This window comes from Mesocricetus auratus, unplaced genomic scaffold (genome assembly GCF_017639785.1).
Source record: "Mesocricetus auratus isolate SY011 unplaced genomic scaffold, BCM_Maur_2.0 Super-Scaffold_100055, whole genome shotgun sequence".
Classification (NCBI taxonomy): Eukaryota; Metazoa; Chordata; class Mammalia; order Rodentia; family Cricetidae; genus Mesocricetus; species Mesocricetus auratus.
This window is the reverse complement of record NW_024429232.1, coordinates 3,321,854-3,348,425: the sequence shown is the minus strand read 5'-3', so window position 1 is coordinate 3,348,425 and position 26,572 is coordinate 3,321,854. Positions and strand designations below refer to the sequence as shown.

The 26,572-nt window shown below is 52.2% G+C and overlaps 1 protein-coding gene across 6 annotated transcripts; it reads left to right on the top strand.

Annotated features, from left to right (window-relative positions):
• The first annotated feature begins 2,014 nt into the window (after positions 1-2,014).
• On the top strand, positions 2,015-23,779 carry Top1mt (DNA topoisomerase I mitochondrial). 6 transcript variants are annotated; one of them, XM_040736419.1, is made up of 14 exons: positions 2,015-2,033; positions 4,322-4,434; positions 7,181-7,302; positions 10,149-10,271; positions 10,850-11,037; positions 11,689-11,833; positions 12,128-12,271; positions 12,942-13,127; positions 15,035-15,103; positions 15,245-15,359; positions 16,021-16,148; positions 16,681-16,775; positions 22,595-22,741; positions 23,607-23,779. In XM_040736419.1, exons 3-14 carry the CDS (start codon positions 7,237-7,239, stop codon positions 23,707-23,709), a joined length of 1,509 nt encoding a protein of 502 aa, XP_040592353.1. In that variant the 5' UTR covers positions 2,015-2,033; positions 4,322-4,434; positions 7,181-7,236; the 3' UTR covers positions 23,710-23,779. The 6 variants fall into 6 exon arrangements, with proteins under 6 accessions (XP_040592353.1, XP_021078636.1, XP_021078634.1 ...); XM_021222974.2 differs by lacking the exon at positions 2,015-2,033 and adding an exon at positions 2,064-2,288; XM_021222976.2 differs by lacking the exon at positions 2,015-2,033 and adding an exon at positions 2,206-2,328.
• The last annotated feature ends 2,793 nt before the right edge of the window (positions 23,780-26,572 follow it).

Sequence of the window (26,572 nt, the reverse complement as noted above, 5' to 3'; positions counted from 1 at the left end):
ATCCAGTTTCAGAGAGAGAGGAGTGATGAGCAAAGGGGTCAAGACCATGCTGGGTTAACCCACAGAAACAGCTGACCTGAGCAAGTGGGAGTTCCCCACCAGTCTGACAGGTGGGGAACCAGCATAGGACCAAACCAGGACCCCTGAATGTGGGTGCCAGTTGGGAGGCCCGGGCAGTCTCTGGGACCTCTGGCTGTGGAACTGGCATTCATTCCTAGTGCATGAACGGCCTTTGGGAGCCCATTCTCCAAGGAGGATACTCACTCAGCCTAGATACACGGGGGAGGGCCTAGGCCCTGCCCCAAATAATGTGACAGACTTTGATGATCCTCCATGGAAGATCTCACCCTCCCTGGGGAGTGGATGGGGAGTGGGAGGGGGTGGGGGGACATGGGAGGATGGGAGGGAGAGGGAACTGGGATTGGTATGTAAAATACAATTGTTTCTAATTTAAATTTAAAAAAAGGAAAAAAGAACTAAGGAAAAAAATCACTTGTCATCATTTGTCATGTGTGTGTGCAACGTGTGTTGGTACACTTATAGAGATCAGAGAACAACTTTGTGAAATTGGTTCTCTTGGACCTTTACATGGGTTCTGGGATCAAATTCATGTCAGCCTCATGCAGCAAGTACCTTTATCCTGGGCCATCTTGTCGGCCTCTGCCTATGCCTTTTAGAAACTTGGGGAAGTGCTTTGGCACCTGGGCAATGAAATTGTCCAGACACTGTTGAGAACTGTGTGCTGGCTGTACTTTTTAGTGTTGAGGGAGGACGGAAGAGCCCACCATTGATGCTTCTTAGCGTGTACCAGAAAACTTCAGCTGTCCATAACTCTGTGTACCACGCACAGTTCATTCAACTTTAACTTGCTGTCTTGTACATGTTACACACACTTCCTCTTGTCTGTGTGATGTCCTGAAAGCCTGGGACTTACAGAAAAGAAAATACACAGAGAGTGAGCAGCACCCTTAGGCAGCACCTGAGACCAGTGGAGGACGATGGCCTTACCACGCCCCCCAGCTGTCTTGTTTGCTTACGTTGGCAACTGACTTATATCTGGAGACTAGATATTATAAAATTAGGACACATTTGCTCTGTGTGTGTGTGTGTGTGTGTGTGCGCGCGCGCGCGTGTCTGTGAGAGCACGTCTGTGTGCGGACCAAGACCGGAAGACATCCTCAGGTGTCAGTCTACCTTGTTGGAACTCACTATACGGCTAGGCTGGACACCAAGGCCCAGAGATGCGCCTCTCTCTGCCTCCCCTGTGTTAGAGTGACAAGTGTGTGCCACCACACCTGGCTTTTCCACATGGCGCTGGGGCTCAAACGCCTCATACTGGCCGTCTCCCCAGCTGCTGCAGGGGAGTTTCAGGGGTTCCAGGGGCGTCAGGGAGAGAGGCGGTTGAAGTCTCTCACCATGTCTGCCTTGCTCTGACCAGACTCTATGAGGGGCGTGCTAGAGGAGGTTAAACTTGTCTAGTAGAAGAGCACACCTCCTGAACTGTGTCCCACAGGCAGGCACAAGCCTTGGGAGCCCATCACGACTGTTGGCTAGTCCTGGTGAGATGTCTGTATCGAGTGTGTGTTGAAGTCAAGTGCCCCTGCTCTCTGCTGGGGGCTACAGGCCTGCAGAATAGCCTTATGGTGGGCTTTGGGGTCAGGGGGTCTGATGAATGCACGCTCCACCTGAAATGCTTTCTCAGGCCTGGTCTCGTGTTCAAAACAGGGCTCCCCATACCTGCTGTGAGGACCTGAGCACTGCGAAGCCATGCTCCCCGACTTGGACAACCCCAACTGATCTTCAAGAAGACAAGGGTCCCAGGAAGGCAGCTACAGACCTGGAATGCCCAGTGCGCTTCCCATAACCTCCTGCTCGTGTCAACTTTCTGTAGTGCTGGATGTTTCCAGAAGGGGGCCCTCTAGTCCCTCCACGCCTCTGTTCCTGCCTCCGACCGCTAGATGTCAGTAAGAATCCAGTAAGTTGGTAGCTGTGGATCGGACCAGCACGGTCAGCTTTCTCTTCTCACCTTTCCTGTTAGTTCGCCAGCCTCTTGCACGCCTGTAGGGCTGCTTTAGGGGAAATATCAGGCCTGCCTGCTGCTGGCTGGGAGATTTTTGCTGGGAAAGGAGGCACCTTATGGCTCGTGTCCCTGGTCTCTTGGCGGGCCTAGGCAACAGCAATCTTTGCAGAACTTCCTGTTGCCTAGGGGAGGTTGCTTTAGACTGGACAGCTGGTGCCTGCATCCGCGTCCTCCTGGAAGTGCAGGCATTTGGGGTTTCACCGCTTAGGTAGGGTCTAGTCACTTCTCCAGGATGCCATCCACGGCAGGTAGCCGCGCTACTTGGTCCGGGCTGGGGAAAACTGTCTCAAAGAGGGAGGGGCTGGGCGGGACTCCGGGAAGAGTGTGGGCGGGGCTCTGTCTGAAGGGCGTGGCCCCTAGCACGCCGGCTGAGCCCGCGCACCCACACTCATGCTGCCGTTGTGGCTCAGAGTCCTCCGCCGGTGTCTCCAGCATGTCCCCCGCCGCGTCGCCTGCCGCCAGGCGTCCCAGGGCGCGAAGGCCGACAGAGCAGGGTAAAGCGGGTGGGACGGCGCTCAAGGGAGAGACAGGGTGCAGCATTTGTTAGTGGCTTGCAGAATCCTGCTCCTGTGCCGGGTCACACCAGACACCTTGGGAAGTTCGGTCTGGGCCGCGAAGCTGCGGCGTTTGGTGGAGGAGGTCCCTTCGGAGTGTGGTTCTCAGGGTCCCTGGTTGGTCTCGGGCCCACTTCACGATTCCTACGCTCTTTGTCACGTGGCCTTAGCTTTCCGTCCTTACCCCAGGTCACCAGCTTGCCCTGCTGGACTTCCTGGGCACTGAGGAAGAGGCCCTGCACTTGCGTCCTGGAGTTGGGATGGGTCTCTTTCCCTCCCGCACTGAGGTTCCCAGAAGCACAGCAGCTAGAGCTCTCTGCTGAGGGGTTGTTGCTAACTTAGTGCTTAGGGAGGCGGTGTTCTGGTGTGATAGCAGGAGTGGGGTGGGGGAGTTCACAGTGAAGACAGCTCTTCCAAGGTCAGCTTTTACAGCAGGCCTGCTGACTTGCCTTTGGTAGCTCAGCTCCTGCTGGGGGAGCTCAGTTCTTGGGCTCTGGGGATTCCAGGGAAAGACAGGCCACCTGTCCCCAGGGGACAGAATTACGGGACAGAATTGTGGCCTCTTGGAGAAGCTGCTAGGTTGCAGGTGCAGGGCAGGACACCCAGGTACCTTGCTTTTTGATGGCCTTGCTTGGTCTCTGACAGTACGAGGGAATGTCACTTATGCCGCGATGAGTTTACAGTCTCTATTTCCGTGTCCTTGTCTGTGAAATGGGGATGGTGGTAGAATCCACCTAGCAGATTTTTTTTTTTTTTTTTTTTTTTTGTTTTTACGAGGCAGGGTTTCTCTGTATTGTTTTGGAGGCTGTCGGTCCAGCTCGGCCTCGAACTCACAGAGATCCACCTGCCTCTGCCTCCGGAGTGCTGGGATTAAAGGCGTGCGCCACCACCGCCCGGCATCCACCTAGCAGTTTTGGTGATGAGCTTGACACTCTCGGTCCTGTCCACATGTTATGACGTTGGGTGAATGCTGGAGGGAAGTGTTGTCTGAGCCGGCGTCATGAAGAACTTCTGCATCTTCAGATCTGGGGATGCCAGAGCTGGCAGCAGACTACAGCAAAAACCATTGCCACCTAGACCCATAAGATAGGCGGAGTGGGATCTGGAACCTTCCACACCACTCCCTTCCCCTCTGCGTTGTTCACGGGACGCCCCTCAGGCATCCAAGTTTGCCAGAGCTCCTAGTGCTCACGAAGCCTGGCCCGGCTCCTTTCTTTCTCAGGACATACCCAGCATTGCTTTCTGTTCTGGTCCCTTGTCCCCTGCCCCCCCCCCCCACCGCCTACTCTCATTTTCAGTCGCCGTAGCTCTACCCACCTGATCCCTTCCCTGCAGGGACATCAAGAAAGGCTCTTTAGAAAAATATGTCAGCCGGGCGTTGGTGGCGCACGCCTTTGATCCCTTCACTCAGGAGGCAGAGGCAGGCGGATCTCTGTGAGTTCAAGGCCACTCTGGTCTACAGTGAGCAACTTCCAGGACTACATAGAGAAAACATGTCTCAAAAAACCCAAACCGACCAAACAAAAACAGAAACTGTCAAACCAGGCATGATAATATGTATTTATTAGTACCCAGCTGTCAGCTTTGGCCCTGCCCTTTAGGCTCTGTCTTCCTAGGTAAAGCTGAGGGGGAGGCGCTCGGATGTGGGGAGAGCAGGCCTCACTTAGGCTCTCGTCTGTCCTCTCAGGTGGGAAGGAAACGTCCAGAACATCGTGAAGTGGAGGCAGCTGGAGCACAGGGGCCCATACTTCACCCCTGCCTACGAGCCCCTTCCTGACAGCGTACACTTCTTCTATGACGGTGAGGCGGAGGGTGTGTGTTTTCTTGGGTTTGGGCCGCCTGGGTGCTTTGGGCTGACTTTCTGTCTGTCAGCATGCTGGGAAGATGTGCTGAGCTTCCCAACAAAGCCCTCTTCCCTTCTTCTTGATGGACCGGCTAATAGCATAGAGGGAGGGCCAACCCTGGAGTCCCTCAGAAGCTCTCGGTGTGTGTGTGTGTGTGTGTGTGTGTGTGTGGTGTGTGTGTGTGAGTGTGTGTGGTGTGTGTGAGTGTGTGTGGTGTGTGTGTGGTGTGTGTGTGGTGTGTGTGTGTGAGTGTGTGTGGTGTGTGTGAGTGTGTGTGGTGTGTGTGGTGTGTGTGTGAGTGTGTGTGGTGTGTGTGGTGTGTGTGTGTGAGTGTGTGTGAGTGTGTGTGTGAGTGTGTGTGAGTGTGTGTGTGGTGTGTGTGGTGTGTGTGTGAGTGTGTGGTGTGTGTGAGTGTGTGTGGTGTGTGTGTGGTGTGTGTGGTGTGTGTGTGTGAGTGTGTGTGGTGTGTGTGTGTGTGTGGTGTGTGTGGTGTGTGTGTGGTGTGTGTGTGTGAGTGTGTGGTGTGTGTGTGGTGTGTGTGTGTGTGGTGTGTGTGAGTGTGTGTGGTGTGTGTGTGGTGTGTGTGTGAGTGTGTGTGAGTGTGTGTGGTGTGTGTGTGAGTGTGTGTGGTGTGTGTGAGTGTGTGTGGTGTGTGTGTGGTGTGTGTGGTGTGTGTGTGTGAGTGTGTGGTGTGTGTGAGTGTGTGGTGTGTGTGTGTGGTGTGTGTGGTGTGTGTGTCTGGTATGTGTGTGTGTGTGTGTGTGTACCCACTCACAGGTGTAGATGGCCACCGGCAGGCTGCTACAAGGAAGGAGAGGCACAAGTTTGTGTTGCAGGGACACACGTTGTATCCAGACTTGCCCAAGGTTGGGGGAGCTGCTTTGGTCTCCCAGCCTCTCCTGGGCACACGTTGACAGCGCACATCTGCATCTGGACTAGCCACCTGGTGGGGGAGGGGGCGGAGATACACAGTGTGTGCCCCGTATGTCCTTGTATGGTGTGGAACGCTGAACCTGTTCTATTCCTTTGTTGTTTGTTTGCTTGCTTTGGTATTTTGAGACAGGGTCTCACTATGTAGCCCTAGCTGGCCTGAAACTCTATGTAGAACACACTAACCTTGAACTCACAGACATGTACCCTCTCTGCCTTCTGAGTGCTGGAATTAAAGGCGTGGGTTACCACACCTAGCAGTTTGTTCCTCCTCCTCCTCTCCCTTCTTTTTTATTTATTTTATTTTAATTTAATTTTTTTGAAATAGGGCCTCTCTACACAGCCCTGACTGTCCTGGAACTCACTATGTAGACTAGGCTGGCCTCGAACTCACAGAGATCTGCTTGCCTTTACTTGTGATTTGTACACACATGCTGGGCCCATACTCACCTGTGTTGTGGCCTCAGGCACATGTGGATTGTGGAGGTCAAAGAGCAGCTTTGTACAGGGAGTCAGTGTTTGAGGGATCTCCATCAGGACTAGCCCCTGCACCCCCTGGTGTTCCGTCTGGGCTCCTGTGCACTCTTCTGTCATGACGTGCAGACAGTCACTGAGCACGGAGGGTCACATCTACAATGGTTCACATTTTCCCACTGTGGCACATTAACTTTTATTTTATTCCTGTAATTTCCTATATGGAAATTTGTGTTTTAGAATTGCACTTGTTAGGGCCAAGGGTATAGCTATGATGGAGTGTTTCCTGGCATGCATGAGGCCCTGGGTTCATCCCCAGAATTGCAATAAAATGAAAAAAAATTTTTTTCGAGACAGGGTTTCTCTGTGGCTTTGGAGGCTGTCCTGGAACTCACTTTGTAGACCAGGCTGGCCTCGAACTCACAGAGACCTGCCTGCCTCTGCCTCCCGAGTGCTGGGATTAAAGGTGTGTGCCACCAACGCCCGGCTGAAGATATTTTTGAAATAATCTTTTTTTTTAATGTATGTAATGTTCTGCTTGCATGCCTGCAGGCCAGAAGAGTGCACCAGTTCTCGTTATAGATGGTTGTGAGTCACCATGTGGGTGCTGGGAAGAGCAGCCAGTGTTCTTAAACTCTGAGCCATCTCTCTTGCCCAAAAATATTTTTTGAAAATGTGTGCTTTTTGGACCATCAAGATGGTTTGGTAAGTAAAGGCATGTGTTACTGAAGCCTGGTGGCTCAAGTTTTTTTTGTTTTGAGGCAGGGTTTCTCTGTGGCTTTGGAGCCTGTCCTGGAACTCGCTTTTATAGACCAAGTTGGTCTCGAACTCACAGAGATATGCCTACCTCTGCCTCCCGAGTGCTGGGATTAAATGCATGCGCCACCATCACCCAGCTGTGGCTCGCGTTTTGATCCTTGGGGCTCACATAAAGATGGAAGGAGAGGACCCACTCCACAGAGCTGCCCTCTGACTTCCACAGGCTCTGTGGCATGTGTGGTGCCCCTACCCTCTATGTGGGATGTATGTGCACACACACAATAATAATGAGATGTATGTGTTACTTTTCCATGTAACACAAGCTTAGTAACAAGATGCAGCATAATAAAGGAAGGAGAGAGGAGTAGCCGGGGCCGTTGCAAACCCCGCAGTGATGTTCCTGGCGCTGCTCTGGGAGTGTGTGACCATTGCTTTACTCAAGGGCTGGCCATTTTTAACGTCAGTGTGCCCCAAGTAATCTGTGTGCTCAGTAGGAGGTGTCACCAGGATGCGACCAGCGGCTCGTGTTTTGTCTGCAGGAAAGCCAGTGAAGTTGAGCTTGGCAGCAGAGGAGGTCGCCACTCTGTATGGGAAAATGCTGCACCTGGAGTGTACGACCAAGGAAGTCTTCCGGAGGAACTTCTTCAGCGACTGGCGGAAGGTGTGTGTCTGGCGGGGACTCCCTGGGGTGGGTGCTCAGTCTGCTGCCTAACTCCGTAGCCCATCCAGCTGTCAGTGGCCACAGTGTTTGCCCGGCATGGCAGACTGTGGTGACCTTTCCTGGGGGATCTAATGACAGCATCCAGCTCTCAGAATGGGAGTCTGGAGCAGTCCAAAGGGCGTTTTCTGTCCCATGAAAATAAGCACACAGTATGAGAGGATTATGTCAGGTTTCTCTCTTCCCTTGCTTTTTAAAACGTGTTATATGTGAGCCTGGCCTCATCTTCACATCTTGTTACCTAGCAACCACAAGCCTGCTCCCCCAGCATTTCTCCAGTGACTGACAGCATTGAGTGTCTTTTCCTGTACTGTTTGACGTTTGGATATTTTCTTTTGAATTATTAAAAAAATAATGTGTTTATTCTTATTTTATGTGCATTGGTGTTTTGGCTGTATGCATATCTTAGAGTTACAGATAGTTGTAAGCTGCCATGTGGGTAGTGGGAATTGAACCCTGGTCCTCTGAAAGAGCAGTCAGTGCTCTTAACTGCTGAGCCCCCCTTTAGATTTTTTTTTTTTTTTTTTGGTTTTTTGAGGCAGGGTTTCTCTAGGAGGCTCTTCTGGAACTAGCTCTTGTAGACCAGGCTGGTCTCGAACTCACAGAGATCCACCTGCCTCTGCCTCCCGAGTGCTGGGATTAAAGGCGTGTGCCGCCACCACCTAGTTCCTTTTGAAATTTTTGAGACGAGGTTTCTCTGTGTAGTGCTGGCTGTCCCGGGACTCCCTTTGCAAGCCGAGGCTGGCCTCTGCATTCTGAGCACTGGAACTAAAGGTGTGCACCACCACACCCAGGTTGTTTCTTTAATGTTTAAGATTGCACTGACGTCACATGACACCTCTCTGCGTAGTTTTGACCACGCCCATATTTTAATTCTCTACTCTCTCCCTATGTCTTCTGTCTGTGCTTTGTGGTATATGGCCTGTCTGTTGTGCCTGTGTCTGTCCCTAACAAAGTGCTTTGATCTGTGTTTATTGAACTGTTCCAGAAAACACACCCATTGTTACAGGTCAGGGGCATGGGAGAGTATACATTAGCTTGGGTTGTAAAAGCTAACTCCTTAAGAAAACCCAAGGCACAATAAGGTTGGTTACATTGTTTTCTTTTAAGATTTATTTATTTATGCATGCAGTATCCTGCCTGCAGCCAGAAGAGGGCACCAGATCTCAGTACAGATGGTTGTGAGCCACTATGTGATTGCTGGGAATTGAACTCAGGACCTTCGGAAAAACAGGCAGTGCTCTTAACCTCTGAGCCATCTCTCCAGCCCCACATTGTTTTATTTTGTTGTTGTTTGTTTGGTTGGTTGGTTCCTTTTTTTGTTTTGTTTTTGTTTTTTGAGACAGGGTTTCTCTGTGTAGCTTTGTAGTCCAAGCTGGCCTCGAACTCAGAGAGATCTACTTACCTCTGCCTCCCAAATGCTGGGATCAAAGGCATGCGTCACCACTACTCGGCCCACCTTTTCTTAAAGGCAAACAGGCTGAGTCCACAGTAGGACAGCAGGTTAAGTATATACTCTATTTTATTTTATGTGCATTGGTATTTTGCCTGCGTACACAGATATGTGCACCACAGGCATGCCTGGTGATGGATCCCCTGGAACTGGAGTTACAGACAGTTGTGAGCTGCCATGTGGTTCTGGGAATTGAACCCAGGTTCTCTAGAGGAGTAGCCAGTGCTCTTAACCACTGAGCCATCCATTTCCCCAGCCCCAAGTACATAGCCTTAACTGGTGTTAAGGCATATTATTAACTTGGCTGCGTAGTCTGGCAAAAGTTCAGACGTTCAAAGGCAAGAGGGATTTTTAAGATTCCACTGAGTGAATTTGCTGCAGATTACCCAGTGCTCTATAGCTGTCTTCTTTAGTTGTCCCTAGAGTGCAATTGGCGTCGCACCAACATGGGTAATTTGCATAGGGTATGGATCTGCAAGGTCGAGCTGGTGGGTCAGCTTTTCACCGCCTTCATCACCGAAACCTTAAATTACGTTTGGAAATGGTTGCCCTTGGCTATCCCACACCACCGCCCCCGCTTCTGTCTGGAGCGGTGCGATGCTGTCCCCGGAGCCTGGGCTGAGCCGCTCTGTTAGCAGCATCTTGACCCCTGATGGTGTGAGGCGTGCAGGGCCTTGCCCTAGGGAAGGATGTGGACTTAGGGGCTCACTTGGGGATTTCATTTGGTTGCTTTCTGGAAGAACAAGACTCAGAATATTAGCCAGGACTACAAGTCTGAAGCTGAGACTACACACGCCATCCTCTAAGCTGGCCCCATTCTTCCTGGGTTTACCTTGTCATGCACCCATGTCTTACCATTAGCCAGGAGGCAGCTGTTTCCGGCTGGGGTCACGTGACTTACCCACAGGACTCTACTGTGTACCTGGGCCTCTGGTATAATAGCTGTTGGAGGCTGAGGGTCTAGTGCAGCCTTCCTAATGCCGCAACCCTTTAAGACAGTTCCTCATGCTGATGACCCCCAAATTACTCTGTTGCTGCTTTGTAGCTTAATTTTGCTACTGTTATGAACAGAAATGTAAATATCTGATATACAGGATATCTGATAAGACTCCTGTGAAAAGGTCATTCAAACACCCCCACCCCCAGGGCCATGACCCACAGGTTGAGAACCACTGGTCTAGTGGCATGGCCTTGCTGCTCTGCCCGGTGGCGTTCAGCCCCGTGTTTGTGGTGTTTCACAGTAATCCTGTGCAGTGGGCCCCAAGTGTGGGCTCCCCGTGTCACAGGGAGGTGCCTGTGTTAGAGCACTGAGCACATGTTACTGGTTTTGGTACAGGAGATGACAGCTGAGGAGAGAGAGCTTATCACACGCCTTGACAAATGCGACTTTGCGGAGATCCACAAGCACTTCGTGGAAAGAGCTGAGGCCCGCAGGAGCCTGCCCAAAGAGCAGAAGCAGGTCAGTGGTGGGCTCTGGGAAACTTGGAGGTAGCTGGTGCAGGCTGCAGGGAGCCCCTCACAGAGCCCTCCTCCCACAGAGGCTTTGGGAAGTGGACCAAGTTCTAGGTGCTGTCACAGCAGGTGCTGAGCACTTTCCGGTAACCGCCCCCCCTTTTTAAAAATTGTGTCCAGGACATAATCCCATTTTCCTGGGGCACATTTGAAAGTACACTACCATTTGAAACATCGTGAGTGGCGGGGGGCCGAGGGTGGGAATGTGGGGGTGGGCTGGCTCTACTGCTTCCTGCCTCTCCCTCCATTTCGTGGAGTCCTCCAAGTGGCTCCTTCTCCGTTGTCCGCTCGGTGGCTAGCTATTGTGGGGACTTTGGGGTGATTCCAGGACCTGGCTCATTTCCTCCTACCTTGAAGGCTACCCTGCTTCTGCTTAGCTGCAGCTTGAGGAACCTCGTGTGGTCCCCACAGCTGCTGGAGACCTAGGGTTTGCAGCAGCAGCAACTGGAGGACCTTTGGACAGCACAGGAACCCAGTTGGTTTTAGCTTTTTCTCTCCTAATGCCCACGTATTGTTTTAATTCAGAAGCTAAAAGAAGAGGCCGAAAAGCTTCAGCAGGAGTTTGGCTACTGTATTCTAGATGGCCACAGAGAAAAGATAGGCAATTTCAAGATGGAGCCGCCTGGCTTGTTCCGTGGCCGAGGTGAGCATCCCAAGATGGGGGTGCTGAAGAGGAGAGTTAGGCCGGAGGATGTGATCATCAACTGTGGCAGGTATGCGGGGCTCAGCCAGCCAGGCTCTCATGGGTGAGGACTGGACCCTGGCCGGTGAGGTGACTTTTGTCTGTAGCTCTTTGGGGTGGGACCCTTCACTGGATGTGTGGCAGAAGATACCAGGTGCTGTTCCCATGTACCCTGAGTCTTGGCAGGGCTCTGGGTCAACAGGTGTAGCTGTGAACAGTATCTCTCAGCTCCAGCAGAGTCTCCTGTCTTGCTCAGTGGGGCTGAGGTTCTCCTACCGGGAGGTGTCCTGTGCATTTTCAGGGTTTGACTTTCTAAATACTTAACAGCGCGTTGGGCGTAGGGTATTGTGCTGAAGCAGTGCTGTTATTACCCACTGTTGGTCCAGTGACCCTAGGTGACAGCTGGTGTGCAGGATCCACCCGGTATGTGAGTTGGGGCTTTAGCGTTCTCTGCACAGAACTTTTTGTTCTGATCTGATCTTGTGTGTGTATGTGTGTTGTGTGTGTGTGTGTGTGTGTGTGTGTGTGCAAGTTGACAGTTGTTTTGGCCTGGGGAGCTTGGAACCAGCTCTGAAGCCTGCATAGGAGTGTGGCCACAGGACACACATAGGGAAGTTACCCTGAGTTGCTTGTATTTGAGGACCAAGGACTTGAAACTGTGACTACCCCTGTTTTACTGTAGGGATTCCAAGATCCCCGAGCCCCCAGCCGGTCACCAGTGGAAAGAAGTGCGTTCAGATAATACAGTCACGTGGCTGGCTGCGTGGATGGAGAATATCCAGAATACCTTCAAGTACGTCATGCTGAACCCCAGCTCCAAGCTGAAGGTGAGAGCATGAACACTCCGGGGAGCCCTGTGCCCCAAGCAGGCGTCAGGCCTTCCCTTCTGTGCTCTTCCAGACTGGCTGGCGCAGGAGGTTCCTCAGTCTTCCTGTAGAGGTTACCAGCCAGAAAGCAGCGGGGCCCAGTGGCTGCAGTCTAGCAGGAATCTGAGTGGGACTCAGTTTTCGGAGGCCAGGCTCTGCTGCTGCGCACCTCACTGGGTCACACCTGCCCGAGGTGGGAAGGTGTCCAGTCACCCGTTCACCACTTCATAGGTGACATCTATTGTCTTCTCGTAGGGGGAGATGGATTGGCACAAGTATGAGGTTGCACGGCGCTTGAGGAGAGTTGTCGACAAGATCCGTGCTCAGTATCGGGCTGACTGGGAATCCCCAGAAACGAAGAAAAGACAGCTGGCTGTGGCCCTTTATTTTATTGATAAGGTATGGCGTGGCGTGGGGACCTGGAGAGCTGGGCAGCAAGGACAATGGTGGCTTCTCCCTGGAACTGGAGCCTCCATCAAATGTGTGATTGTATGTGTATGTGTGTGCAAGTGTGGTTGTATGTGCATGTGTGTGTATGTGCGATTGTATGTGTATGCATGTGCATGTGTGATTGTATGTATGTATGTGCAAGTGTGACTGTATGTGCATGTGTGATTGTATGTGTATGTGTGTGCATGTGTGTGCATGTGTGATTGTATGTGTATGTGTGTGCATGTGTGATTGTATGTGTATGTGTGTGCAAGTGTGATTGTATGTGTATGTGTGTGCAAGTGTGATTGTATGTGTATGTGTGTGCAAGTGTGATTGTATGTGTATGTGTGTGCAAGTGTGATTGTATGTGTATGTGTGTGCAAGTGTGATTGTATGTGCATGTGTGTGCATGTGTGATTGTATGTGCATGTGTGTGCATGTGTGATTGTATGTGTATGTGTGTGCATGTGTGCTTGTATATGTATGTGTGTGCATGTGTGCTTGTATGTGTATGTGTGTGGGGGAGGGAGAGAGTTAGTTCAACTTCATGCCTGTGTATGTGTCGCTGTATGCACGAGTGCCGTGAGTGCTCCTACGCCACAGACCACAGCCTTGACCAGTGTCTACCCTGGCCTAGCTGGCGCTGCGAACAGGAAATGAGAAGGAAGAGGGTGAGACAGCTGACACCGTGGGCTGCTGCTCGCTCCGTGTGGAGCATGTCCGGCTGCATGAAAAGGCAGATGGCCAAGAACATATTGTGGAGCTGGTCTTCTTGGGAAAGGATTCCATCCGCTATAATAACCGTGTGACGGTGGAGAAGCTTGTGAGTGCCCTCCCTGACCCTGCTCAGAGCGTGGCAGAGCCACAGGGGATGTTCAGTGGCCTGCTGCACCTCGCAGTGTCTCCTGTGGCTGCGTGATGAAGCATCATCAGGGTGCGTGCACACCTGCACCCCCACGCACGTGCGCACCCGCACCCCCACGCACGTGCGTGCACACCTGCTCCCCCACGCACGTGCGTGCACACACACCCCTATGCACGTGCACACCTGCACCCCCACGCACGTGCGCACACACCCCCACGCACATGCACACCTGCACCCCACGCACATGCACACACACCCCTATGCACGTGCACACCTGCACCCCACGCATGTGCACACCCGCACCCCCACGCACGTGCGCACCTGCACCCCCACTCACGTGCACACGCACACACCCCACGCACGTGCACACACACAAGTGCACACACATACACCTATTGTGTTTTGGTCTAGGAGGCCCGATGTCCAGGGTGTGGGTGCCGGTTCCTTAGGAACATGGGAAGAATCTGCTTCTTGCCCCTCCCTGCTTCCCCTGGTGCCACGCATGCCCTGGCTTTGCATCCCCTGTGAGACCTCTTTTCCTGCCATCCTGGCCTCTGCCCCGTGAGACTTGCTGCAGCTGCTGGCTCTGCTCTGCCTCTGTTGACACAGCTGCTTTTTCCCCACCGTCTTCTCTCACGCAGTGTTATCTGTCGGGGTCAGGCCACTGTGTCCTGTCTGACCCCATCCTGACAGCCACGTCTCTGCAGAAGGTCACATTGTACGGTTCCAAGGATGATTTGGTGCCGCCTTGGCACCTGTGGCAGGATGGGCAAGCTAAAACGAAGGAGAGGCCAGTGCAGCCTGGGCAATCTCTTCTGGAAGTTGGCCTGGCCAGGAGGGTCTCCGTGCCGAAAGAGAGCAGAGTGGGGAGATTGCTTTCCTGGGGCTCTGTGGTGCTAGACGTGTCCTGGGTCACCTGGGTGGAAGTCAGCGTTGTTGGCAGAAGAGGGAGCTAGGAGTTAGCTGCCTGCTAAAGTCACTGCGTGGGTCTGTAGAGGCACCAAAGACCGGCCCCAGCTTTAACCACACACCGGCCATCAATGAGTTAGCAGTGAGTGACCGCTTACAGGCTTGGGTTGGGAGGCACAGACACAGGTTCCAGTGGGTAGACCTCACACTGTGCTGATACTATTGTCGTGGGCCTGGTCTGTATTAGCCCCATGCTGCGGGGGGCCATCCATTCTGAACAGATGTCTTTGGGGCTGCGATCAGAACCAGCCGAACAGCCGCGGGTCCCACCCTGAGTGGAGGAGTGTGGACACGCAGGACAGACTAACTACCCAACAGCGCTAAGGACAAGCCAGAGACATCTGGTCATCAGGAGGGCTCCCAGTAAACACTGAAGGCCCAGGTTTATTGTTCCATCATTTTAAGTAACCATTCAAAGGTGGGAGTAATGGCAGAAGACATCCATTATCATGTAGAAAAGGCTGATAGCAAATATTTCCTTTAGTCCTGGAGATACTTCTTTACAGCACATACTCAAGGCCTCAGGCCTCCACACAAGCACATCTCACTAACTCTCTGGGTGGGAGTAGACTCACCCTGGCTCAAGTCTTTTGTTATACAAAATAGGGGTCATTCCCCACTGAGGCCAGGCATCCAGCAGTAATCAGCTGACATCTAAAAGACAATAGAAGTTCTGAGCTCTTAGAACTCGCGGCTGGGTAGAACATATTACCATAATATTCCAGGGGGCCCCAGCATGCCATCTCTTTCCAGGACTTGGTATGTGCACCCCTCTGCTTTCCTCAGCGGTGCGTGTGAATGGTGTGATCCTCCCCGTGCCCAAGACCTCCCTCCTGCTCAGCTGGCTTCTCCAGAAGTCTCAGTGTGGCTGTGAGTTAAGTTCTTCTCTGTTTCAGGTGTTCCAGAACCTTCAGCACTTCATGGAGGACAAAGACCCTGGGGACAACCTCTTTGATGCACTGAGTGTAAGCCTGTGGATGGGCACAAGGGGGTCTTTGTCCCCAGTGTGTTCTCTGTTCTGTCCCCTCCTGGAGGCTGAGAATAGCCCATGAAACTCACGTCTCTGAGGAAACTGCCCATGACTCCTCTCTCCTCTCTGCACCCAGACGGCCAGTCTGAACAAGCACTTGCAGGACTCGATGGAGGGGCTGACAGCCAAGGTGTTCCGGACCTACAATGCCTCCGTCACTCTGCAGGAGCAGCTGCGGGCGCTGACCAGGGGTGAGTGGCTTCTTACACCTGACCCTGCGGGCTACCCAGACTGTCCCCTGTGGGAGCTGCCTGGGGGCTGCACCTTGGCTTGCCCTAGGTGTCAGCTGCTGTCGGCCTGGGCACAGCTGTCTGCTGGTGAACGCTGAGGTCAGGCCCTGACCCAGGGTGGCCTCACTGGCCCTTGCGAGGAGGTGTCACACTTCCTGCCCCACCTGTCTAGCTGCATGAGCTCAGACAACACTACCTCACCTTTCTTCGGGCCTCAGGGCTTCCAGGATACCCTGTTCCAGAAGGAAATGGTGGAGCCTGGGATGGCTTTGGGACTTCTGCCTCTGCCCCAATAGGATATAGTCCAACCCCCACAAGAAGGTGAGGACCCTCAGTGCCTCCATTGCTATGACTAAACCTACTTAGCCCTGACTTGTGGGGACATCTTAGGTAATTTCTTCTTTGGAACTTTGTGTCATAGAAGGAACCCACATTTATAACATGTCCAGAAAGAGCCTTTTTAGGGCCAAGGGTGTGTGTAGCTCAGTGTGGAATACTTGCCTGGCATGTCAAGGCCCTAGCCTCCATCACCAGCACCACTGAAGAACAGGAGGGAGAGAGGGAGGGAGGGAGGCTCAGAGCAGGTTGCAACAGAGTGACGGTTGTCATCATCCTTGTTCAGCTGAAGACAGCCTGACCTCCAAAATCTCAGCTTACAACCGGGCGAACCGGGCTGTGGCCATCCTCTGTAACCATCGGAGAGCAATCCCCAAGACCTTCGAGAAGTCAATGCAGAAACTCCAGGAAAAGGTGGGAAGGCACCTGTCGTGTGGCCGTCCCCGCGTCACTGCTTCTCTCCTCTCCTGGGGCCAGGCAGCCGTGAGGGGCAGGAGTGTGTAGTGGGTATAGCTGCTCCAGGGGCTGGGATCAGGGACTTGGAACTGCTCCGGGTCATGACCTGGGCAACCGTGGGAGGGACCAGCTAGGCTGCCTCTCATCTCCCTGTGTTCTAGTTTAAGAAAGAGGTCAGAGTGGCGGGTGGGCATGCTGGGTGAATTTGTGGCTAGTCAGGTGGCACTATTGGGCCCTAGAAGCCTCTTGACCTCACTCCTGGCCACAGAATGCGGTAGGCCAGCCCTGTGTGGCTTCACGGGACCTTCTCCCAGGCTCTTCTGTCATCTGAGTGGTTCCAGAATGCAAGCTGGCATCTGGAGAGGTTTGGCCACTCCAGTGGTTTGTGAGGCTCTGGACTCTACCTGCTGTAACCTCCCAAGGAGTGCAGGGCCAACAGCTGTGGACAGAAATCAGAGGACAGGTCTGTGTGGGGTTGGTTTCTTCACAGATTGAGATAAAGGAGGCGCAGGTGACCGAGGCGCAGGCGGAGCTGGAGAGGGCGAAGGCTGACCTTAGGACGCATGGGGAGAGCAAGTCCAAAAGGTACGCTGGGGCTGCCACCTAGAAAGCCGTGATCCTGGGGCCCAGCCCCAGCCAGTCTGGGTGTGTAACAACCCTGGCTGTCCTGGAACTCGCTCTGTAGACCAGGCTGGCCTTAAACTCACAGAGATCCACCTGCCTCTGCCTCACAAGTGCTGAGATTAAAGGTGTGCACCACCACTGCCCGGCAAATTTTGTGATCTTTTTGAAAGCTCTATTATTACTCATAGACAGAAGTGATATAATTACAAAGCAGCCCTAGCCTCTGATGGTGGGCTGCAGGCCAGCTGTGGCTCCTTGGTTTTTATGTTGAGCAGTGGGTTGAGCTAATTTTCTTAGCACACATTTCACCCTTTCAAAGTGCACTGTGCTGCTGGGCAGAGGCAGAGACAGGCAGATCTGAGTTCAAGTCCAGTCTGGTCTACCTAGTAGGTTCCAGGCCAGTCAAGGCTACACAGAAAGACCCTATCTCAAAAAGGACCAAAGCGAAACAAATAAAAAGCGAGAGAAAGCACACCATTCTGAGAGGTGTATGGCCAGTTTCTGAAAGAGAGCCTGTGTCCAGCAGCAACTCCCACCCTCGGCCAAGCAGCCCAGCAGGCTTCTCTAGGGTCCTGGGTGTGGCTGCCTTGCCGGTGAGCCCACTGCGGCTTGTTTCTCTGGTGTCGTTCTGGCAGTGTTGTGACTAATACTTTGTCTGGCTCTGTAATGCAGGCGGAGTCCCAAGTTTTCTCGTGAGCTTGGTTTATTGCCCTAGCTGTCACAGCAGTCCGAGGCTCGCCTTGAATTCACTTTTGTCTGGGGTCTGAGCGTCCAGCCTTTGTGTGCTGAGGAAATGTCCGCTGCCCTTACACCCCGCACCTGAGTTGGAAATGGGTTGATTGCAGGTGTGGGTTCCATTTCTGGACTGGTTTGTTCTGTTTCTCTTGTCCTGTGTCAGCCCCGGCCCATCCCGCTGGCAGAGTGTGGAGATCAGGAAGAATGAGAGCTCTGGCTGTTTTCTTTGTGTGTGTGTGTTTGAAGCGGTCTCATTGTGTACCCCAGACTCCTCTGGAGGTCTCAGCCCTGCTTTAGCCTCTGGAGGGCTGGGACCGTCAGTAGGCACCACTGCCTGACTCCTAACTTTGTTGTTCTCCTTAGAGATACTTTTGGCTACATAGGGCCACTTGAAGTTTCCCCCTACGAATGTTGGGGTGGTCTTGGGTTTGCCGATTTATTTGAGAGAACCAGACCATGCACTACCAAGTCTGAACACAATCTATAAACACCTGTAATCTGTAATTGCAGCGCTTGGGAGACAGAGGATCAGGATGGTCAGAAGTCAGGATTGGCTACATAGCAACTTGAGGGCCATCCTGGGCTACGTGGGAGTCTCTATATATAAAGTCAGTGTAATCTTAACTAAGTCTTCCTTAATCTCTTCAGCAAACATTTATAGTTTTCCGAGGAGAAGCTAAACGTTGTGATTTTACGCAGCTGTAAATGGAATTTTCAGCTCATGTCTGGATTGTTCACGGCTAGTTTTGTTAGGGGTTCCCCAGGCCACCTCATGTCCGGTGATAACAGGTCACAGGCTCAGTGCACACTGTGCCTGCGGCTGAGCGACAGTGGAGCACGCAGACTACCCGGGCTGAGCCCAGGCTTCCGTGCATACCTCTCTCCTTGGCTGCATTGTCACTTTGCAGTTTCAGAACCTCGTCACCGCCCCCTCCACACCGCATTTCACGGCTACTGCCCGCCCCCTCCCCCACACCGACACTCCCTCCACACTCACATTCAGTAAGAATGGCCCTGCAGACACTTTCCCATCCAGAGGCCACATCTGGACAAAAGCATTTTCACAGATGTGACTGGAAGGCAGTCTGTGTCCTGGGTGAAGCCAAGTGTACTCCCAAATTTCCCAGGTGTGAGGGAGCTCGTGTGTCCGACCCAGGAGTATCCCTGATCACCTCTGCAGTGACCTGTCCCATTTGGAGCAAGCTGTGTCTGGCAGCCACACTGCCTCCCCAGGGGAAGGCAGAATGCAATCAGGCCTTTTGTCAAAGGCTGCAAACCACTCAGGCAGGGCGCTGACATCAGCAGAGTCCTGAAGGGCTGGGTCCCATCTGGTGTGCCTTGTGCTGTGGTAGCAGTTATAGGGTCCACGAGCTCACAGGCTGCCACCCCTGACATCTCAAGATGGTCACTGCTAGGCTCGCATCCAGCAGGCAGCCTAGGTTCCCAGCTTAGGACCCCAGAGGAGAGCCCAGAGTTGGCAGGGCAGTGTCAGGGTTAGGTTAGGACCAGTACAACAGGAAGACCTGTGAACGCATGACTCCAGAGAGGTGGCTGGGAGCTGAGTCCAGTCCTGAGCCTTTGACCTCAACATGTAGAGTCAGAAGGGACCTGCTCAGAAAAGGTGGAGCCCCCAGTCTTTGAGCTCACTAGCAACTCAACTCTCCTACTTCAGGGTCGTCCCTCCCATTTCCCCCTCCCCTGCCCCGGCACCCCTGCCTGCCTGTCTGTCTCCTCCGGAGCTTCCAGGAGGTGAAACCATGGTCAGGCCCCTTGGGAGACCTTTCGGACCTTAACTCAGGGGTTTGGTGCTAGCCTTCCCACGGGCTGCAGGAGCAGCCGTGGCCTCTCCCACACACCCCCCTTTTTGTGGCGGCTGAGCCGTCTGTACTCATAGGCTGTGAAGATGATGAGTGTTAAGCAGTGTAAGAGTCTCTATGCACTTGGGAGCAGAAGCCGTTTACCCTTCCTTGTGTTTGTTTGGGGGAGGTTGAGACAACATCTCACTGCATAGCTCTGGCTGGCCTGGAACTCAGCTCTGTAGACCAGGCTGGCCTTAAACTCACAGAGATCCATCTGCCTCTGCCTCCCGAGTGCTGGGATTAACGGCGTGCGCCACCACACCCAGTCCTCCACAGCAGATCTAGACATCTTACCCTGCCATTGTTTTTTAAAACTAATTATGTGTTTTTTTTATGTGTATGGATGTTTTTGCCATCAGAAGGGGGCATCAGGTCCTCTGGGACTGCAGTTACAGGTGGCTGAGAGCTGTTGCCTCGTGGGCTCTCTCTGGAAGAGCAGCCAGCGCTCTCCTCTCTCCAGTCTCCTTACTGTGGTTTTAATGCTGAGTCCAGGCTCCAGACGCAGAGGACCGGCGCCCGCTCTGCTCCGTCCCCTCTCTTGCTACAGCACTTCCGTGTTTCAGGGACTCTGGAGTCTAGTGCATCTCACCTTCGATGTCCACGGTGGTCATGTCCTCAGGGCCACATCTGATGAGTGCAGCCTGTGCCTGGAGCTGAACACGCAGCAAAGGACACAGGACCAGCCAAGAGAAAAAATTTTCAAGGGGAAGAAATTGTTGGGGGCCCAGGTCCCTTGCTTATTTGTCCCTTTTGTTACTGGCCCCACACATGGGGAGGGGCTGTGTGTGAGACCCCATTCATCGCGACGCTTCTGAGACTTGCTCTAGTCCTCTGCCGGGAACCAAGACCTTCAGAAGGAAAGCCAGGCTCAGTGTGAACCACGGCCACGCTGCTGAGCCTAGGGAGCCTGCTGCTAGCAGGCTAGCAGGAACCTTCCTGAGAGCCCAGCCTCTCAGTGGGCTATCCTGTGAGTGGCTAGCCAAGCCCAGTCAGTGGTGGCGACTTGTTACAGAAATGCACTGCTGGTGGTCCATTTGCTTCCTTCCCTGCTCCTGTAAACCGTTGCTAACTATGATTGTGTACAGATGGATATCCACCATCCATGGATAGTCACTCGATTATTCCTTTCTGGCACGGAGGCCTGGGTTTCCTTTTCTTGACCCTCCAGAACGTGGTTAGCAGTCAGTGGAGAGTCCCCTTGTCTGGTGCTTTACCTGAGAGGCAAAGCTTTCACTCATCAGCACCTAGCGTATGCTGTGGGGTTTCGTAGGTGCGTCTCTGGAATTTGCAGGGTTGTGTGTATGCACATGTGATGGGCGCGGGGTTTGTCAGATGGTCTCATGCGGTACATCGGTGTAAAGCCCTCCCTGGGTCCCCATGGCTGGGCGCTGTGTGTTTTCTCTCCTGTGGGACCTGCTTCTGCTTTGTCGGAGCTTTTTTTCCGCACCCAGAGGGATGCCTTTGTCTGGCTTGATCAGAGTTAACTCTGGCTTCGGGAAATGAGTTGGGGCTTGTCTCCCTCTTCTGTTTGAGACCTGGTGGTTACTTGGTAGAATGCTCTGGCTGTGGCCTTGAAGGGCCTTTGCTTTGGGAGACACTTTTAGTGGCCCTCTGGTCTCTGCCTGGCATATATCTGTCCAGGTTTCTTCTTGAATCAGTGGATCCTGCCGTTCTGGGCTTATAGCCGGTGATGGGACTTTGTGTGTCCAGCTATGCATGGCATCCCCAGGACTTTGTGTGTCCAGCTATGCATGGCATCCCCACTGTCCTTTGTGTTTCTGTACCGTCCTTGAGCATCCCTCGTCACGTGACCGTGGTTCTTCAGGGCTGAAGCTTTTTCTTTCTTCCTTGTGACAGGCTTCCCGAGGTGCAGAGCTGTGTCTTTTTACAGTGGCACACAGCAGATGTCAGTTAGACCAGAGGGCATTCAGTGAGGCGTGCAGCTGTCACAGAACAGCTGCTGTGACATGTCCCATGTGTCACCAGAAGTGCTCTGCAGGGCCCGAGGCTTCCTGTTTCCTTCCCTGCATACGGTGGCCCACAGGTCACACTTGACCTCCTGGCCTTTCTGCTTGTGCTCTTGACGGTGACTTTGTCACTGCCGGAGTGTGACTGTCACTGAGCAGGCTCCTATGGCAAGGCGCCTGCCAGTGCAGAGTGTTCCAGCTCTCTGCAGCACACGTGGCCATCCTCCCACGTTGGTATCTGGAACACTCGTTCCTAGGGTTGGGCTCAGGGTACCACATAGTGTCACGATTGTTAGCAGGCTGCCGTGGGCACGTAAGGAGCAGGGGAAAAGCAGCACCTCTTTTTAAATGTTATTTATTTATTCATTCGTTTATTTATTTATTTTCAGGACAGGGTTTCTCTGAGTAGCCTTGACTCTTCTGGATCTTGCTGTGTAGACCAGGCTGGCTTTGAACTCACAGAGACACGCCTGCCTCTGCCACCTGAATGCTAGGATTACAGGCGTGCGCCACCATTTCCCAGTTAAAATTATTTTTTAATGAATCATTTTATGAAAGTTTTATCTGCTTGTGTGTCTTTGCACCATGTGTGTGCCTGGTGTCCATGGAGATCAGAGATGGCATCAGATCCTCTGGGAATGGAGTTATAGATGGTTTTAAATTATTGTGGGAATCCTGGGAATTGAACCCAGGTTCTCTGGAAGAGCAGCCAGTGCTCTTAACTGCTGTGCCAACTCTCTAGCCCCATTGAAAAGGCAGGAATAGGTCTGGAGAGATGGCTCAGAGGTTAAGAGCACTGCCTGTTCTTCCAAAGGTCCTGAGTTCAATTCCCAGCAACCACATGGTGGCTCACAACCATCTGTACTGAGATCTGGTGCCCTCTGCTGGCCTGCAGGCATACATGCAGGCACAACACTGTATACATAATAAGTAAGTAGGTCTTAAAAAAAAAAAAGGCAAGGCAAGGCTAAGGACTGGAAACTTCCCTGGTCACGGGGGCGTCTGTCGTGTTGCCTGTTAGCGTTGCCTGCTTGGGTGTCAGCATCACACAGCTTCCTCAGTGAGGACTTGCCTTGGCCTTTGACCCCCTCTGAACCTCTCACTTTGTGCCTAGAGAAGGCTAAACGTGGCCATTTGCAGGAGGGACATCAAGCCGGGGCATGGGAGGCGGTGACATGTGGTCTGCTCTCAGCAACACAGCCATCTCCTTTTCCAACAGTCTGCTGCAGAAGCAGCAGCGGCTGCTGAAGCTGGAGGGACAGCTGGCCCGACTGCGCGCGAAGGCCACAGACAAGGAGGAGAACAAGCAGGTGGCCCTGGGCACCGCTAAGCTCAATTATCTGGACCCCAGGATCAGCATTGCCTGGTGTGTAGGCCTGAGGCTGTTGTGCCTGGGTGTGCCCTGGTGTTATGATAACTCGAGTGTGGCGGATTCCAGGGCAGGCGAGGGTGGCCGAGGCGGAGGGACAAACACATGAGGCAGACAGAGCTTAATTAAGAGGTTTTATTAGAAGGGGAGGGAAGGGGGAGGAAAGAGAAAAGAGACAGAGAGAGAACAGAAGATGGAGACAGGAAAAGTCCTGTCTGCCCCAGGGGAACTGCAGGGAAGACAGGGGAGGAAAGAGAGCAGGAAAGAGCTGGAAAAGAGAGCATGAAGGGTGGGGGTTTGTCTTTTAAAGGGCCCTTTGCACCTGCGTGCAGACTACTCAATTGTGGATCCCTGGGCTGACCAGGATGCTGCCTGAGTGCATTCTGCCAAGTGACAGGGACAGGCCAGCATAGTGCCTGAGTCCTTACAGTGGGATTCTAGGAGGTCTCAGTGCAGTCCCATAGGTGCCCCATCCCGTACCTGGCTCTGTGCTAGGCACAACTTCCCGTGACAGGGACCACCTGACTCGATGTCCCTGATACTGAGTCGGCCCTCTTGTCTGTAGGCCTCTTCCTTCTGAGCTTTGGGGTGACTGGCACTGTCAGTTCTCCGGGGACACTAAATTATGTGGGTGCTTGTCCTTCCCACTGGGAATGGGGGCGGAGTGGGCCTGGCCCAGTGGCCGCCTGGACCATACAGGGGTGTCTTGATACCTGGGGAGGGGATGCAATTGGTCGTGGTGCCCAGGACAGCAGGTCTGGGTGGCACAAGGTGTCTTGGTCACCCTGATGGACAGAGGCCACCACCCTCTTCCCCCACCTTGGCCTCCAGAGCAAGACTCAACTGATGTTGTTGCCTGCAGGTGTAAGAGGTTTGGAGTACCGATAGAGAAGATCTACAGCAAGACCCAGAGAGAGAGGTTCGCCTGGGCCTTCGACCGGGCAGGCGAAGACTTTGAATTCTAAACAGCCCTTTGCCACTTTCTCACTGTGAAACAATACTGTAGTTTTCTATAATAAAATGCTTGAGAAATGGTGTCTGTAGTTGTGACCTAAAACAAAGGCCCGACAGCCTGTCCTGCAAGCACCCTCAGCGTGTGTTGACAACCCCACCGGGTGCTTGTAGCCCCTAGGCTGAAGCTCCTGCTTGGGAAGGGAGCCGAAGAGAGAGGGTGCCTGAAGGGTAGGGCCCCCGGGAGCCATTGCCACACACCCTAGCGCTCCACAAGGTTTCACTTGTACCTTTTCTCAGATCCTACCTTAGCCAGCCTTGGGATGGAATCCAGGACTTGAACATGGCAAGCACACAGTTTACCACCGAAATGTACCCCTACCCATCTGTAGATTTCAGTTCATGTCTTTCTGCCTCAGTTTCCCAACCTTGTATTCTTCCATTCTTGTTCTTCTTGAGTTTCTATGCCTTCTGGGGCCGTTGTCTCCTTAACACCATTCCCTGGGTGCCCCAGCAGCTGTCTGCCCTTTGACCCAGTGCCCTCCCTGGAGTTCCGTGCCCTACTCCATGAATTCAGGTGAAGTTTTAGCTTCCCGTGTGGGGCAGAATTCCTGCTGGCCAGCACCGGAGTATTAGCTAGCCCTAACCCCTCTGGGCTCCATCTGTCCTCGTTCTGGAGAGCCAGCTCCTAACCTCATCCATCTTTTGTTTAGAAGATACCCTTTGTTTCTTTTGTCTCCTAAGAATACAAAGACCTACGCAAAACTTGGTCCGGGGAAACTGGAAAACTTGTACCTGATGAATCCAGACTTTGCACTTGGCATTGTATTTTTGGAAGCCTCATTCAGAGTGTTCTGACCACGTGGTAATCAACTGGCTAAAGTGTAAATACTGAGAAAAAAATGCCCTGGGTAAAGGGAAAGGCTTCAGTTCGTAGAGGCTGGAGATCCCAGCAGCCTCCAAAGGCCAAGTCATTCTTAAGATGTCTCTGAGCCTTCTTTTGAAGGACTGGCTTGAACCCACACCTGCAGGGCTACATTCCCCTCCTTTGCCCCCAGGGGATTCCACACCAGAGGGGGTGGTTGTTAGTGACCCTCCAGGCCTAGGATGCTCTCACCGGCTGGTACGTTCCGGTAGCAGTCACAGAGCATGCTCTGGCTCTTCCATGGCTGCTCTGGGCCCGGCTCCCACACCTCCCCCTGCCCAACTCCCAGGCTGCCCATTGCTTGCCAGAAGCAGTGCAGCCCTGGCCTGCACACCCTTGCTCAATTGCTCTGTCCCTCAGTGGCTGCAGTCTTCTGTGGTCAGAGGCTGTGCCTGCTGTCAAGGGGCATTTATACCAATAAGCCCACCGTGGCACCTAGGTGTTACCCAGGGTCCCTCTGCTTAGCCAGAAGGCTTCAACGCTGGGTATCGGTGGCCAGGGCCAGTCCAGTCAACGAGATAAAGGAAAGTTATATGTGGAAATTATACATGGGAGTCGGGAGTCGGTGGGCTCACGCTCAGCGGGTGGTATGAGTGAAGAGGCATTTGGTCAGCCTCCATCCTGTAGACCTCAGGCTCCTGTTCCTTGAGGACAAATTGCATTTGCTTCCCTTACATCACTCCCTCAGACCCCACAACCTAAGCCCCCATACCTCAGACCTTAACCCTTACATCACTCTCTTAGACCCCCAGTTTATTTAAACTTTCCTTTTTTGGTTTTTCGAGACAGGGTTTCTCTGTGTAGACCAGGTTGGCCTCGAACTCACAGAGATCACTATATAAAACATTTTAAATGCTATATTTAGCAGATCTCTGAGGAGCTTGAGGCCATCATCTAGTCTATTTGGTATACCTGATTTTTTTTCTTTTAGTTACTTACTTTAGGCTTAACCTTGAAAACATACAGAAGGTTGAAAAATTGTCTCTAAATGAATTATATTTGCAGTTAGCATGACTACAAATAGAGTTTTGAGCACAATGAAATATTTGATCATTTATAAGGTGACTGACCAGTAAATTTTATGTCTTAAGTCAACAGTTTACAAGTTAGCAGTTTTTACAAGATTAGGATTTTATAGTTTTATCCTTGTTAAATTATAGCCTTAAAATTTTGAATTGAAGATTTAATTGAAAATCCTTTAGAATCAAGATAAAACTTTAAACCATAAATACAGCTCACAGAGAGACGGGGGGGGGGGGTCTTGCTTTTCCTTTTTTATCTTTTTATATCACAGTTTTTTGTATGACTCAGTTTATCCAAACAGCTAAAGCTTAACAAAGACAAGGAGGCTCGACATAGATTAACCTGAGTTAGACCTTTTATAAGCTCAGGAATGTGAAAATCTTAATCACTGAGTAATTTTTTTGCTTAGAGTCTTACATGCTCCATCCACCCCTGAAAAGGTCTCTACAGGCCCTGAGAGAAAGAACGCTTGTATTTTATCAAGAGCTCTGGCTATCTGTGACCTTGAATAGAGGAACTTTTAAAAAAAATTTTGGTAACTCGAACCAAGAAAAGGGGAAGAAGGAAGAAGTTGGAGCTAGATGTCTGTAATTACATTTAATCATCCTAATTTTTTATAAACAATTTAACTAAAAAGTTTAAATGAGACCTAACAGTAACAAATAAATATATCAATTATTGTAAGAAATGTTTGCTAGGGCTGGAGAGATGGCTCAGAGGTTAAGAGCACTGACTGTTCTTCCAGAGGTCCTGAGTTCAATTCCCAGCAACCACATGGTGGCTCACAACCACCTTGAAAGAGATCTGGTGCCCTCTGCTGGCATGCAGGCAGAAGACTGTATACACAATAAATAAAATATTAAAAAAAAAGAAATGTTTCCTAAGGGCGTGTTAGACAATATGTGGAATATTACCCAATATATTTAACA

What these genes read in the sequence shown, in the direction of transcription:
- Top1mt (XM_021222974.2), top strand. Translation starts at nt 2,137, where the DNA reads ATGGCTCGTGTCCCTGGTCTCTTGGCGGGCCTAGGCAACAGCAATCTT. An exon ending in TTTGGGGTTTCACCGCTTAG is followed by an intron (nt 2,289 to 4,321) that starts GTAGGGTCTAGT and finishes CTGTCCTCTCAG; the next exon opens with GTGGGAAGGAAACGTCCAGA. An exon ending in CGTACACTTCTTCTATGACG is followed by an intron (nt 4,435 to 7,180) that starts GTGAGGCGGAGG and finishes TTTTGTCTGCAG; the next exon opens with GAAAGCCAGTGAAGTTGAGC.